At 46.5% G+C, this 16,544-nt stretch overlaps 1 protein-coding gene across 4 annotated transcripts in view; it reads left to right on the top strand.

Moving 5' to 3' along the window:
- Positions 1–16,544, top strand: part of LOC124421978 (3-phosphoinositide-dependent protein kinase 1) — a 148,086-nt gene that overhangs the window by 35,905 nt on the left and 95,637 nt on the right. For 2 of the 4 annotated variants that reach the window (XM_046957801.1, XM_046957804.1), the window contains one exon: positions 11,412–11,450. The exons of 1 other annotated variant lie outside the window; for it this stretch is intronic. In XM_046957801.1, the coding sequence (XP_046813757.1) occupies positions 11,412–11,450 (39 nt within the window). Of the gene's footprint in view, positions 1–9,815; positions 9,876–11,411; positions 11,451–16,544 lie in introns of those variants that run through there. One more of the 4 variants, XM_046957802.1, reaches the window with a different exon arrangement.

The following is a 16,544-nucleotide window of genomic DNA, read 5'->3' on the forward strand; positions in this document are numbered from 1 at the left end:
TCGAAGGTGGAAAGAGAAGAAAGCCTTTACGATTATCGCCATTCCCGTCCAACTAGCCGATATTTTTCAAGATCATCGTAATACGATCGGGGTCCTATCGAAATATTAACGCGGTAGAGGACGACTTTGGATCGACGATCGCGTCAAAGGCAGAGGCTAGCTTCGTTAATTTTTTTCCATCTAAGATATAAAGAGCATGGGAGAGAAAGGGAACAGCGAGTCATCGTAGTAACCGCGTTAAGTGAAGCGGCCAAGTCTCGATTAGCCTTTGCCATCGGCGGCGTGCGCATCATATTGGTAGAAAAAGAAACGATGGATCGTATGGAGAGAGAGAGAGAGAGAGAGAGAGAGAAGGGAGATGATGATGGCGGCGCCGTCGCCGACGACACTCGGATGCCAGTGCTCTTTCTCCTCTTTCTCTCGCGTTCGTTCGTTCGTTCGTTCGTTCGTTCGTTCGTTCGTTCGTTCGCTCGTTCGCTCGTTCGTTCGTTCGCTCGACGCCCATTTCGTTGAACCCTAGGGAGGACAGACGCAAGGCCAGACACGAGGACAGACAGAGATTCGCAAGATCCATTATGGCCGCTCGAATACCCGCGCGCCCCAAATCCTAATAAAACCCCCATTGCCCGTGGAAGACACAACGGAGCCCCTTTTATACGCCGAAAATCTTTCCCATGGACGATGCCAGAGCTACAGCGAACATCGTCGTCGCTGCTGTCGCCGCCGCCGCCGTCGCCGCCACCGCCGTTATGGAGGGCTCTTAAGAACGTTAAGGAGGGATAACTCATTCGCATTCGCACTCATACCGGTATTCAGTGCCGTCGCTAGATCGCTCGTTGCCCTCTTACGACCTTACTACAATATATTCCTCTTTATTTTTATTTTTTGTTTTCTTTTTCCTTTATTTTGTTTCTTCGGTTTTTCTTCTTGCTTTTTTTTACATACTCTATACATACTCTCTTCAGTAATCACAACGAAAAAAATATAACATTAATGGAAACATAACTAGGCACGCTTCGCTCGATGTACTTTGGCCTTTGGTAGATCGACGAGAGGCAAAGTTCGTACGATTCGCATAATAGGTGGTAAACAGACGCGACGTTTTTTTCAATGGTAATCGAGCCACGATCGAGGAGGAACCTCGATTCTCCTCGACCGGCTCTTCCCTTTGGCCCCGATATTAAGAGAGGAGGTCGCGTGTGCGTGCGTCTCTTGCAAGAAGTTTCGCATACGTAGTGGTGGCCCGTCTGGCCTCTGACCCTGAGCTTTCTCGTGCGTACAAGGCGCGCAGGTCGTTAAAATGGCACCAGACTTCCTTTGACCGGGGTGCAGTGTCGTTGGCCCGTCGATGACAGAAGGTCGCGCAGGTGACGAGAACCGTGAAACCAAAACCGGTTGTTGTCTGCTCGGAGACGGACCGAACGAAGACGAACGAATCTACGTATTCCTCGTATCCATCATCTTCTAAGACTTCCTTCCTACTCGAACTGATTCGTAGACGCGCTCAAGGACGTCTTCGCGGAAAACTTTCCTCCTTTTGTAATTGCTTTTCAAAAGCCGCTGCCAAAGGGACGGACCGCGAATGGCAAGGGCTTTTAATTTATTTTAATCGAATCCACGCGTTTCTCGCAGATCTCGTCGTCTCTTTCAAGCGCGGGGTCGGTCGTATCCATTATTGCGCTTAAGTCGCAACGAATCAACATTTAGCCCTACCGATTTGATGATAAAACGAGATTGATCATTTGCGTTTCACCTTTTCTCCCTCTTTCGAGAGGGCCTTTTATTTCTCATCTATTCGATCTATATAACTTTGCTTTCCATTTATTTCGATTTAACCTCGTTCCATTCCACTTGGGAAGATCAAGGACGTTGATCGTTTCAATCGTTTTGACGGGAGTCGGGGAGGGGAGAGACCGCTCTCGTAAACTTTCCTCCTTTGACGGAGCAAGATCGGTCGAATTATTAGCGAACGGGACTAATTTGCGGTGACCGTCAACGTAGAACCACCCGCGTTCGTACGTTTCTGTTCGTTACTTCGCAACGTCCTCTCCGAAACGACCAGCCACGAAGGTCGAGCGTCTACGTATAACGGCGAAGATTCGCAGAAAGTTTCACGGATCGAAAGTCGACCTTCGGCGGTTAGCCTTACCGGATCCTTTTCGGAATCGAATCGATTCTAAGAAGTATAAGGTATTCCTCGTTAAGAGGGTGAAACCGTTCTAGTCGAAGGTCGCGGTAAAGATCCAACGCGCTGACCGTCCCTGTGATTATGCCAAAGGTTCTCCCTTGCACAATCTTCACGATATGTGTGTGTGTGTATATATATATATAGGGAGAGAGAGAGTAATTTAGCAGGGCCCCTGGATGATAGAAATACAATAGAATGGCGTTTGCGGCTCAGGTTCGACGCATCGGCACGCTTCGTAAACGTTTCACGTTGTTCGCATAGAAAGTGTCCTCGAATGGCGGCGATCGTAAAATCGTAAAATAGACTACGGCGTAATAGTCGGCCGTAGAGTAGTCGCACACGTGTGAATGACCGACGTGTGACCGGCGCTCGTTGGACGAGTCCAGAAGGAAAGGGTCGGGATTGCGGTAGGTCTGGAACGGTGGAACGTAATGCAACACTGCGTGGCCGCACGTCGGTGGCCGCATCATGCCGAACGCGTACCCATGCCGAAGGCGCGACGATAGCGAGGCCAAACAAAGCACGGTCTGCCTTCTTATTGGCCTCCGTCGACCATTTTAATAGAGTCTCTCTCCCCCCTCTCGAGCTATTTATACTTTCAATTGAATTTCCGTTGAAAACGACGACTCGTTGACCGACGTCTCGTTTCCCTGTAAATCGAGTAAAGGGAGACACGGTGTCATCGTGTTTTCAGGACCTATCGCCAGACAAAAATCATTGGCAACGGCAATAGACCAGAACGGCCTTCTACGTTTGCCTATCGTTTCAAAGTCATACGAAAGCTACGGAGATATTCTGTAAAAGTATAACTAAAATTCTGCTAGCTGGTCGTTTATCAACCGTTCTGCTCTCGAAAAGAAAAGTTATCGGCTCTTTGATTGCATCCAAGTAACAAATGTCCCTCCTACGTAGCTCTCTCTCGCGAGTATGCGTTCAACGATGGAAATTGACAAGGAATGGAAGGAGGAGGAAAGGAAAGGGAAAAGACACTACCGATAAAAGAGCGGCGTCGTCGACAACGTACGTCGCTCGCAAACTCGTGCGCTCATAGCGCGAATCGACCGTTACGTATACCGGCCGAGTCCTATGGACGCAAAGAACTCGAGACAGAGAGACCCGTCTCGTTGTCCAAGAGACGGGCTGTGTTCTCTCTTCGTCTCGTCTCTCGCTCGTCGTAATCGTCTTCTTTTCAAATCCCGTGAAAGCGTGGGACGCCTAGTAGTGACCGTAGTAGTAATACCACTGCTACGTCTGCTGGAATCATGAGAGAGAGAGAGAGAGAGAGAGAGAGTCCTTTGTCCGACGAGAATGGACGCCATGAGAACCACGTGTTTGGTTTCCCGCCAAGCTAATGCGGCTAAGGAGGAGAAAGATAGAAGAAGCCGGAGGTTTGTGGTCGAGACGAGCCACTTGAGAGAGAGAGAGAGAGCGAGAGAGAGCCCGTTTTAGGTGGGGACGCGGAGGGGTCTCCCTTTTCAGGTCCCTTTCGATGCGGTAAGACGCATTTTTCGCTTCCCTCGTAATGATATCGATCCTTGATTTTGAGATAATTTTTATGAAAAATATTACAAGCGGTCCGTAATTGCGCCCGTTATATATGTCGGTCACCGTGTGCCGTTTTTGATCGTAAATCAAATCTTTGGGAAGAATGCGTTCGATCGGATAGATCTACGATAGAGAAATGCGAATGTTGGCACGAGTGGAAGAAGAATAAGAACAAGAAAGCTTCGAGTTTGCTATCCTTTGAGACCCTTCCGTCTCCCGCTTCGAGCGGGTTTTCTCTTACTCGTAGGAACGCAGAGTAGAGGGAGAGAAGGCGTGGAAGGTTAGACGGTCTACCTTCTACCACTACTAATACGAAAGATGGTAGTGGAGGAGAGGCGGTCGTCTCCTTCGACTGCGACGTTGTTCGCGGCGACTAAGCGACATCGAGTTCAAATACCTCTAAGAGGCCACGTCTCCTCTGGAATTCTACGTGTAAACTTGTATTCTAAAGCTAGGATAATAAAGCGAAAGATGTTTCTCTTCTTTTTCGGGGGTGGGGGAACGAAAGAAAGGCAAAAGAATGCGCCTCTTCCAACGACTGCTTCACAGAAAGTTCGATAACGTATTTGTGATAAGTAAAATCGTCGTGCCACGTCGATAATTTTTTATCCGTTATCGCAGACGCATTATGCCGAAGTAAATAAGTACTTATCGGCGATCGTATTGTCTATTCGATCGTACGAAAAGAGCCTCCAACGTGTGGGTCGTTAATGGTCAATTAATTTAGAACAGATCAAGAATTTAGAACAGCTTTCTCGTATGTGCACGTTTCCCATCGGGTCTACTTGGCCGTACGATAGAAATGTACTTGCGGCATAGACATCGATACATACCTACGATACGCCATTGCGATACATCGAATGTCCTGCAAGTCCATTGAGTCGGATTAATTCGAAAGTGAAGTACATCGATCGAACGATTCAAAGGCTTTCTAGTCTAAGTAGTGAGAATATAATTGAAAGAGAAAAAGATGAAAGGATCGCGTTTGTTGCTCGACGTCGGAGGAAAGTGTAACGATCTTGTACAAGCTAGATCTCGCGCTAGAATTTAGTCGCGCTCGAGTCGAGGAAGGAAAGAAAGAAAGAAAGAAAGAAAGAAAGAAAGAAAGCGAAAGGCCGTCGTCCTTCGCGTCCCGCCAAGAAGGTGCCTTTCATCGGTCGTTGCCGCTGCCAGCTCGTAGACACGGTTTCCCGCCAAGCTGCGCGCGCACCTTGCGTGCCGTTCCCAGCTCTTTGATCATCGCCATTCCAGAGTTCCCCTCTTTTATCCTCTCTTTCTCCTTTCCCTTCTTCCTCACTTTCTTCGTCCTTTCGATGATGTCGTCTGTCCTTTTTCCCGGTTCAATCATCGATTACGGACGAATCCTTGGCGAAGCAATAGCAGTTTGTCGTTCCCTTTTAATATCGTCTTTGAAACGAGAGAAATTCATGGATTTTGTCCTATTTCACGGCGATCTCGAGGTGTATTTTTAATGCGCACGAAGAAGACGTGCGAGATCCTCCCGAGGAAAGAGGGAGGAACCTCCAAACAGGAAGTTTGAATTTCTTCGAGGCTCGCATCCTAGCAGGTTCATTATGCATGCACGGACGACCTGGATCGTGTTTCGAGCGTGCGCCTCTCCATTTCTCCCTCCCTCTCTCTCTCTCTCCTTGTGAGAAAGCCCTTTGCGAAAAAGTGCGTGCGAACGTGGCACCGGCGAGAAGAGGGAACAAAACGGCCCGATTCCTTGGAAGACGAGTGCAGGAAATAAGAAAAAGACAAGGGCGAGCCAGACAAGACGATGGTCGGACAAGGAAGAGGAAGAGCGGCTCTCTCTCTCTCTCTCTCCCCCTCTCCCTGTTGGGAGAAAGAGAAGAAGAGAATGGTCCTCCCTAATGCGGCAAAGCGGTTGCTCTCTTGAAAGGACCCATTTCCATTTGACCATGAAATAAGATCTGTTCGTTTCGGTGACGCCTCGGATTCGTTGGTTTATCGAACGATCGGGTCTCGTCCAGCTAGAGCTTATCCACGCGATAAGATGATTTTCCTTAGAACAATATCCTTTTTCGAAGTCTCATAGTTCGCTAGAAACCCGTAGCTTAGCTACGGGCGTTTTTCAATTCGCACGTCGCATCTGTACGACTTGAGAAATGAGTATACGTCGAATGTCGAAGCACGAACGTATCTATTACCGTTAAGTTACCGTACTTTCGACGTGGATCATTAGTCAGGGTTGAGGAACTCCCTACGAATTTAATGGGAAACAGCGTTACGATGGACAATATCGAGAACATTTTCCGCTTCGTTTGCTTTCCGCTACGTACATTTTACGTAGCAATACGGATATGTTAGAGGCTATATGGCTCGTAATTATTAATCTCGAAGAAGCGAAACGTTCCACGAGGACTTTACGAAAGATTTATGAAGCGTGGAAGCGTATTTCTCTGTGCAAAATTTAACGATACCAACTTGCCTTCCCTTTTTTTTTTGAACTTCGAACGAATCGATCCGTGCCTCTTCTTTTCTTTCGTTTTTCTCTGTCTCTTTAATCGTCCGGTATGGAAACAATCTGGTCAATTCGACGCTTTCGAGATGCGCTAGAAAAAAGTGCAATGAAAAAAATTGAAACGTAGGTGGATAAAGGGGAGATGCACGACCGCTCGAGAAATGAAAAAGAAGAGGAAACGGGCGTGCAAAGAAGATGAGAAGAGAGAGAGAGAGAGAGAGAGAGAGAGAGAGAGGCAAGACGAAAATTGGCGCACTGGACAGCTCTTGCGATTCGGAATTGAAATCAGAGTTATTAAAGTTTCATCTATCGTTCGCTCGATTTTATTCTTTCTTCTTTACGTTTATGAATTTATTTTTTTTTTTTATTTATTTATTTATTTATTTTATATTACGTTTATTCTACTTTTTGTAATATTACAAAGGCCATTAGAAAAAAAGGCCAGTGCGAACAAGGAAGATGTTCTTATGCGCGCGCTCCCTCTCTCTCTCCATCGGAGGAAGCAACGTTCGTCGAAGGATACGAGTCTCAATTAAGAGAGCCAACGGCGAATCGAGGGTACGGAGGAGATAGAAATTGGACGATATTTCGTGAACGAGGTCAATCTCTCGAAACGCGACGCTCGGCGAAAATTGTACAGGACGTCTCGACCGTACAAGCGTTTTGGGCTGCGTTGGTGTGTGCAGAGGGGCGTGTGCAAGGGGGAAAAAAGAGAGGTCTTCTAACGTCGGTCTGTCAAGCTCCTCCGGCACGTTGGTGGAGAAGAACTGCTATTGGTGGCGGTAGTCGGTGGGGTGACTGCCTGGAAAAGCCGCGGGCTCTGCTGGCGTGTGCACGACGGATACGTGCCTGGACTCCATTACGGAGTTCGCTGGAACCGCTCTTTTCTTCCGATAAAAATGGAAAAAACTATTGGTCCTCTTTCTTCCTCGCCGTAACTGTTCGACCATCGGTAACAAGTTGGAGTGTAGACCACGAAGAATCCTTCTTTCCTCTTTTTCCTCCGACGAGTAGATACGTACTCCCATAGCTTCGCCCTGACTTTTTCCCCTTTGAGAGAAGTCGAGAATTTGCGAAGGAGAAAAAAATTATTTCTCCTAATAATATTGTCAAAACTATTGTTAAAGAAAGCCCTATCAAATTGACTTTCCGCCATCTTGCACTTTCGCATTTACAGGTTAAGACCTATATTAAATCGATCGTATATATATATATATATATATATATATATATATATATATATTTATATATATATATATTGATGTACCTACCCGTACACCCGTGGATAGGCGCGGCGGGGCGAGGCGAAGCGAGCGTAATTAAAGTCGAATATCTGGGTCGACGCGACCTGCTTCCGAAATACACTTCTCTCACGATATTCTAGAAATACGAGTTCTAAATTCGAATGCGATATCGAAAGTAGAATGCGAGGATATAGAATAGAGGGAAAGAGAGAGAGAGAGAGAGAGAGAGAGGAAAGTCGAAGTGCTCTTCGAAAGTAAATGCTCTTCCGAAAGCTATATCGAAGCGAGTGCTGATTATAAAGAAGAGTGCTGACCGTATGCAGACACGTAAGTTCACTCGGATGGGCGGCCGTTGCGATGGGCGGCGGTTGGGCCAAACATCTTTCTCGTGTCGCGTCGACCGAATTTCGATTAAACGACCGAGAATTTGGAGGGTAGAAAGTGCACGTCACGTGGATCGAGACGCGTTTAATAAGCGATTCGGATTTTTCAATCGAGCCTACGTTAGACAGAGGCAATACGTTATAAGCATTCTATTTCGAATCATAGATCGGCATGCCGGGACACGTACGACCGGTGGTCGTCCTTTTCAACGAAATATCACGTTTGGACATTTGGGTCGCCTGCGCTATTTCGCGCCGCGCAACGCAGCGTCGGCAGGAATATCGTACGGAAACGTATATATAGGGGCAGAAATAACTTGCTCTTAAGAGGTCGGAGTCCGCCTATTTTCAAGCGATGCTAAATTTGAACGAATCCGATTAGGCTCGGCCGCTACTTTTGTTGCCTCTTTCTTTTGTCCTGCTTTTCTCCTCCGTCGTTCTCCTGGACCGTCATTCCTCGAAATACTATTTTTATCGTATTTATCGACGCTATCCACGAAATTTCTTCTACTTGAAATCGGGAGTAAGAGCGAAAAGGTAAAAACTTTCGGCATTTACTCTCGGCAAGAATACCTTCGGCTTCAATATTTTTTCTCAAAATAAAGGTCCGCGAGGTCTACGCGCCACTCTCTTTTAGACTTCCTGTTTCTAAAAGCGTCTCGTAGCGTCGGTCACAGGAAGCCATCGAAGCCAGAGAAATCGAGCTTTGTGCTCGCTTCGAATGGATCGACGAGGTGACTTTCGAATGGTCAATTTTCGAATCGACTTTTTCACAAAGTCCTCGATCTTACGAATCCGAAAAGTCAAAACTATGGACGCGAATAGGATCGCTAAAGTATATACCGATTAAATTTCATTTACCGACCGTTTCAACATCGAATTAATTACAACATTTTGGGAGAACAGAATGCCCGCGACAAAGCGGACAAGTGTAGCGCGATGTTTTTCACGGTGAAAATACGATTCTCTCTCGAGATAATCGATCGTTGTTGGACTCAATTTTTATGTTGAAAATAAAATCTAAATGACCAAAGGGGAAACTCGCTTTGAGCCTTCTTCCGCTCCGGTAACAACGTTACAATGTTTCGCTGATCGATCGGTACCTCTAATTACTAGGGCGTATCGTACGCGCCGATTAAATGCTGCCACGCATTGGCATCATCGGGTGTTCGAGCAAAGGGAGATCGATACGAAGATCGGGAACCAAAGGATTCCCTTTAACTCGAGTCGATCGACCGATTATATTTCATTCCGAACTTCTCGTCCCATTCACCCTCGTCCTTCTCCGCGCCTCTTCTCGTTACTTTGCCCTACCTTCTTCCTCTTTGCTACGTTCTTTTTTTTTTCTTTTTCCTTTTTTTTTTCTACAGTAATACTTGTTGTTTCGTCTTATTATTCTTCCTTTCCTTTTTCTTTGTTTCTTTTTTCTTTTCAGTTGTTACGGAACGAGATCAATCGATCCGGTAGTTTTAAACTAGAGGAAGGGCTCGACCCTCCTCCTTTTCCCATGGCGCTTCGTCGAGCGGGATAAGAGTAGTGCGTGTGCTCTTTACGCGTACATCCTTTACGCGGGAGGTATGGTTTGGTACGGTTGAGCAACAATAATACCCGTCTTCCTCCGGAAAAGTGGCGAGCAATGGGCAAGGTCGATGACATTCGGTCGGCTCGCGCGCGCGTCACGCTGGAAAAGCGTGAGCTTGTTGTTCGCTTTAACCTGTCAGCGATGCATTCTTCGTGAGAAAGTATCCGATCTTTCGCAGGGCAGGACGTGGGAGCACTGTTCTTTAGCGTCCCGTGTGAATGTTACAAGAGTACCTTACGAGGCGAAAAGGAAATTTTGGGCTCTACGTGGGAAAATTGCGTCTACGTACGGATCGTACGTGTTCGATCGATGAACACCCACCCGCCCCCAACGATGAACCCCGAGGACGACGTTATCGGACAATGTTATCGGGCGTGTAACGCCGCCACGAGCGAAACAACCAATGAATTTGCAAGCCTCGCACTCCGTCTTGGGATTCTCCAATTATGTACGTCGCGCTATCCTATCCTTTTGCTTCTTTGTTTTTTAAAACGTGACTCGGTGGGAGTTCATTAACACTTAAATCGCCGGCATGCTTGAAAGACCGAACGATGGACTCGATGACGGAATAGAGGGGTAAAGGGGAAAAGAGGAACGGCCGTCCGAAACGATAATTCCATTACTACCGGATCGTCCTGATTGTTATTCTTGGCAAGTAAGCGAGCGACGTCGACTCGAGATGACGACGTCCTTCTCTCTCTCTCTCTCTCCCTCTCTCTCTCGTTCGAGCTTTACTTTTAATGAGAGCCACGTCCACGGCTTTCCAGTGGAAAATGTCTCTCTCTCTCTCTCTCTCTGACAATAAGAAGAATCCGTCTCTTCCGTACGCTTCGGGGAGAGATTTAATTAATGGACTTCCTGAAGGATTTCGTGCATTTTCATAGCAGCGCGATCAAGTCGGCTGGACGGTCGCTCGCGCGACAATGAAATTATACTTGCCATTTTGTTGGCAAATTCAGCGGCCTCGTCTTCTGCCTTCTTATACTGCCCCTCTTACGAATCGACGAATGATTCTTGCGCGAGGAATCCTTTAAATATAGATACATACGTAGTAAATCACTACGGCCGTGCATTTCTCGGAAAGCTGCGCGTGCACTAGTAAATGGCGCTCGATAAGTACACGCATTACCACGTCCATTAAATGCGCCCGCAATTACTCCGGTCTACTTACTACAATAAAATGATATTAACGAAACTCGATGTATCGGTGACTTGAAACAAACGACTAGGGGACTATGAAATACGGCACTTAACTAACCATTAATTAACGTTAAGCGATTAAATAGAGTAAGTGTTTGATCGATGACGTCCATTAGTTATGCGTTATTGCTTCCATTAAAACGACACTGGCATAGCCTGTGCTTTCTCTCTCTCTCTCTCTCTTTCACACACGCTCACACGCACGCACACAGACACAGACACTCTCGCAGCTAAAATAATCTTCGAGGTCGAAGTACGCAGCTACGTACGCAATGTTCGTACTTTAATGAGCAAGCGTTAATGCGGCCTCTTTCCCCCAGCCCTCGTCCTCTCGGCCTCCTTCGTATGTGCATACAAAAGTGCCACGTGCTTTTACAAAACGTGACTCTAAAGTTCATTAGCACCGCCACGCGCCAATAGCCCGAGGGTCGTTGCATGCCGGCGCCGCGCCGTGGACGCTCGTCGTTTGCCTTCTCGTTCGAGGATACGTCGCACGCAAGATCATCCTTGGTTGAAAGAAAAGAGGAGTTTAATGGACTCGATCGCTCGCGTAAGAAAGAATTCCTTACGCGACCGCTTTTATCGCGTGGAATGTCGAGTCCTTCTCTTCTCTTCCCACTTTTATTCTTTTCTTTTTCGCGCGAAGCTACCTGGTTAAATAACGATGACGAGATAGTTTCCACGTGGATCAAATATAAAGACTCGTTTAAACCTTATTTCAATCTATTATTCGCTTCGCGATAAACGTTCAACGTCTAACAGAAAATGTTTCCTCTGCTTTCAGATCATAGAATGCAGCGCGACAGATAGTTCCCCGATAAAGGTGAGAGAGTAGTTCGTTCGACTTGTCGATATAGTCGTTGCTAAAACTTTACTTGCATCTACTTACCATCGTAATCGTATCTATTTACCATCGTAATGGATACTTATTAAGAGCGTAATATTAACGTTTAATGTCACATCGCGAATGGACGTACGAATAAGTCTTTTCTGCTTTTTTCTTTCTCTCATTTTTGTTCCTTTTTTTCTTTGTTTTTTTTTTTCCCCCCCTTTCTTTTGTCCTTTTTCACGGGTTAACAACAACAAACGGATATTATCGGCGGGTAGCAAGGCTAACGTTGGCTCCTTCCACCTTCGTCTTATCATCAGTACCGAGCGTAGTATTAGGAGGAGCGCTGGTTTACTAGCACTAGTAGACACTACCACCCTTGGGAAGTCTTCAATTACTGCAGGGACGTCGCGCTTCGCCAAGCCGGCCTTGACGTAAAGTATGACGGAGTAATTTTAATTACGCGATGCAGCAGCTCTGAATTGTTGTTACTCGGAGAAGAGGATACGGTGGTGAAGAGGGAAGAACGGTGATGAAGGTAGGCGTCGACGCTGGTGCTGCCGAGGTGGCCCGCCTTCAGGCACATTGAACTAATTCACGTCGTTCGGGCGACACTTATTAAACCCAGGAATGCCGTCAGCCTTAATCCTCGCAGAATGCAGGATGAGCCGAGCGCGAAGGATGAAGCCAGGGGAAGGAGGAAAGATATTCTCCGTGAACGCGCACGGCAAATCGGAAAAGCCGCCGAGCGTCGACTTAACCTCGTCGCCTCGTTTCGTTAATCGTCTCGCGTATTATCCCTTTTGACCTTTTATATCATTTATAGGTATGCACGCGATTGTACGAAAACTAGCTTCGCGATAAAGATTCCTATCTGATTCCTAAATGATTTCGTCAAACGGACAGCCTATTGAGAATACTTTTCGCGAGTACCTTTTGCTCTAGATCCCTTGCCAAGACCTATCGGGGGCATCGAAAGAAAACATTTTGAGAAGGCAAAAGTTGAGAGCAATTCCCTTGTAAAATCGTTCGAATGGAAAGAGTGGCGGGGGGTGGGGGCAGGAGGAGGCAGGAGCGAGAGAGAGGTAGATAGGTAAAGGATAGAAGGATAAGGATAGAAGGATAAGAGAAGGAGAGAAGTTCCGTTATAATTACTCTCGTTCGAGCGGAGCGAACGAGTTTCGTAACGAAGATGAAACAAAACGCTGTGCCGCGGCGCGCGTTGCACGCGGTAATCATTGCATAATAATCAAGAGCGAGGGAGGGACGGGGGGGTGGGTGGGAGAGGAAGGGAATTTGGCCCCGCCGTCGTTAACGTTCGAGCTATGACGAGAGCTATCGTAAAGTTTTAATGAGCGTTAACCCTAAATTAATATAACGATCTCGCGAATCGTGACCGCGTCCGAAAGCACGTGACGTTATGACGACGAAGACGACGACTACGAGGATCATAATTGTGACATCGGCTTACACCCAATCCGGCTTCGCACGATTCGTCGTTCGTTACCTCTTGGCTGAAAAAAAAAGAAAAAAGAGAACAAAAAACATCATAAAATAACAAAACGAGGATTCTTATATAGTTGCGTATGCGTATTAGCGGTTGTGTGGTCATATGAGTTTTACACACTTAAATTATTCGTTTCTCTTGCCATCGTCGTTCAGGACGATGTATACCTACCTGTTAACGATAGACCCTTTGACATCTCTCTCTCTCTCTCTCTCTCCTCCTCTTTTCTTCATTAAAAAAAAAAAAAAAAAGAGCAATCGAGGAAACGGCCGATAGAGACCGCGAGGTTGTCAATTAATCTCGGGCCCGTTGATTAAAATTATCAGATCGCTAATTAACGAATAATTAAAGAGATACTCTTTTAGGATCGCATCTAACGGAACGGACCCAACGAATCGGTTGCTAATTGCGACCAATTAGTAACGGATATTAAATTCGTCGAGTTATCACCGCACTGCGCCCGAGTTCTTTTTTACGACCGTCCATCGATCGGACGGGGAAAAGGCATTTGGGTAGGCAATCGATCTTTCGCGATCAACACTTGTAAGAATGATCTCGTTGATATTATTTTCATGGTTATCAGATAATTATATTTTTATGGTAATTAGATAATTAACGTACGATCGTTTTCTACTGTAATAAATCCTATATGGCACAGTATTTATTAATTCGCGTTAAAGTTTTTGGCAGCTTCTCGCTCGTATTCCAAGTAGAGCTACGCAAGTAGATACATCGTTTAAAGGAAAATGAAAGAGAAAGGATTAATGCGTAGGACATACTGTAGAACGTAACCATCTGGTACAGTATACCATAGACGAAGGAATATCTAACGGACGTTCGTTTATCGTTGGTGAAACTTGAACGATAAACCGAATAAGCGGCAAGTTTGAATCGTTCATGAGACACGAGCGTCGAACGTAGGACACAGGACGTTGTCGCACTTCCCATACGAGTACTGTTTTTATTCTACCTTTTTCCACTCGACGAGGACAACACTCGTTGGCGACTCGTGCATGACTCAGAAAGTACTCCTTAGAAAGCGATCGAACGAGGGGTTTCTACCTTTATGACTTCGACATGGAAAAGAGACTGTCGTATCGATTCACTATTGATTTTCCTACGATTCCGAGGACAACTCGTTCGTTACTTTTGCTCATTGCCGATACAGACGCAATTTCTCTTGCGTGTAATAACTTATTTATATAACTTTCTGATAAGCGAGTTAATTACGAAGCGAACGGTACCGTCGGTCGCGTCGATCGTGTAACTGGTTCCGTTGGTTATATCATGAAAAAAGGAAGCAGAAAGAAAAAGAGAAATGGAAGAAAATGGTCGGACCTTGCTTTGCTTCTTATTTCCGTAACTCGCGTGCACCGCGAGTCGTGTAAATTGGACTGGCAGTGGCTTCGTCGTCGTCGTCGTCGTCGTCGTCGTCGTCGTCGTCGTCGTCGTCGTCGTCGTCGTCGTCGTCGTCGTCGTCGTCGTCGTCGTCGTCGTGGACGAGCCGTGTTGTCGGTTCTATTAATATGCCAGAAGCGTACGCTATAAATTCTATTTCAACTCACCCTCCTCGACGGAGCACCGGCAGCAGCCTTGAGAGGCAAGGACAATCGATCTCTACTACCCTCTTGCTTCCTTTCCTCCTTTTCTCTTTCTCTCTCTCTCTCTCTCTCCCGTCCTCTATCGCGCGCGCATACCGTCTAGCGGGAGGTATAGCGCCGGCGGCTGCGGAAATGCATATGCTTTAGCGCAACATCGAGTTACACGATACACACGTTCGATTCGGCTTCTAAAATATTTACGTTTCATTCCAGGGAAATCCAATCGATGGTTCAGTCGCCATTGGCGAGCGACGCCACAGTCGACAAAGTTTTAATCGGATCGCGCGATAGTACGTACCTACTATACGCGGATAATAATTCACCCATGATATTTCGAGCGACGCGAATTGTCGCATCATCGTGCTCTCGCCACTTTATTTCGGCACGAATTCAAAACGCTGGACGAGGAATTTCCTACGTTTTACGATATGCCCTTTATATTTCGCCATTTAATCCTATTAAATAGATATGCTTCTTTTATGTACGCTTAAAAAGTCTATATTAACGGGCATGTCGATGAAGATTCGTTCGAACGAAATAAATCGTGTCGACGTGAAGCGCGGCCGATGCGCGGTCAAAGTGCGACCGACACGCGTGCCGACACTTTACGTGCAAAACTCTTGGTAAAACATGCCTATTTATAGCGAATGTAGGCGGCGAATGATGGCGTAAGCGACTACGAGAGTGGCTTTAATTACCGCGCTGGTCCTGTTAATGCAAACCAAGTTACGTAAAACGTTTTCGCGACGATACGCTTGTTTATTGAACATCGACCTCATGTCATAGAAATTTTCTCTTACGCTACAAGTTTTATTGGAAAGGCGGACGTTACGGCTACTCGTAGCCAGTAGTTCATTTTTGAATGAACCGCTTGACGTCGTTCACGCGGCCGTACATTGGACATCGATCGATCGCTGCTAATCAGGAAGCAATCACATTAAAGCTCGAACCTTATCGGAACGAGGTCGAAGGGCCGACTCTATTCACGGTACTTTGCTTTGTGGCGAAAGAGACCGGAGAATAATCCAATGTAGAGAGGGAGAGAGAGAAAGCCGGGAACCGGGATGAGAGTGCGCAGATTGCGCGAATGCGGTTGGATAGCCGCATTTCGAGTAATTAAAGTAACGTTCGCGGTGCTTTTGTAGTGCGTTCGCAACGTACAATCTCCCATCTTCCTTATTCTTTTTATCTTATTTTTATCGATCAACAAAGGGCACCGAGCAAATTACGTGGGCGTTCTACCTAAAATAGATCTCAAACGTGAAAGAACGACTTACTCGTGCATGGACGAATTCCTCTTTCTCTTTTCCCTTCTCCCCCCTCCCCGCACCTATCCCCCCCCCCCATCTCCTCTCTTTCTCTCTCGACGCGCGCAAGCAAAATACCGGAGGAGAAGCTTGTTACGTAACGAGCTACGACATTTTATGTAATTTCTCGATTCTGCGCCTCTGTAGTCCGCGCGTCTCAGTGGATAGCTCGACATTGCTATTTTTTCGGGCATGCCATCGATAACTAAAAATCTCAGCGATATATATTTGTAGATTGATAAGAGAAAATTCGAAAGAAGCCTGCTCAATTTCTTCTGGTTATTGTCTGTCCGATTTGACTCGGAAAAGAGACTGTTCGGTTCGAGCATCCATACAATTTCTTCCGCGAAACGATTTGCGCTCACGTGGCCGGTCAATTCGCGAACAAAGATCTGCGCTCATAGTCACGAGGCAAACCATTGTCACTTGGAAGAGTTAAGAATGGAGGAGTAGGAAGGAGAAGACGGATGTCGCGATTAGGGAGCTGCTCGCGAAGATTCTCGACTGGTCGCTCGCTTCGCGACGCTTCTCGCTCGTTATAACGTTTCGTCTCGAGATAGTTGGAGCGCGCGCGCGCGAGAGAGAGAGAGAAAGAGAGAGAGAGAAAGAATGCGCGCTGACGTCGATGATAAAAAGAACGAGGAGGGATAAAAGCGAATAGGCTAGCACGTCC

This window comes from Vespa crabro, chromosome 2 (assembly GCF_910589235.1).
Source record: "Vespa crabro chromosome 2, iyVesCrab1.2, whole genome shotgun sequence".
NCBI classification, from domain to species: domain Eukaryota; kingdom Metazoa; phylum Arthropoda; class Insecta; order Hymenoptera; family Vespidae; genus Vespa; species Vespa crabro.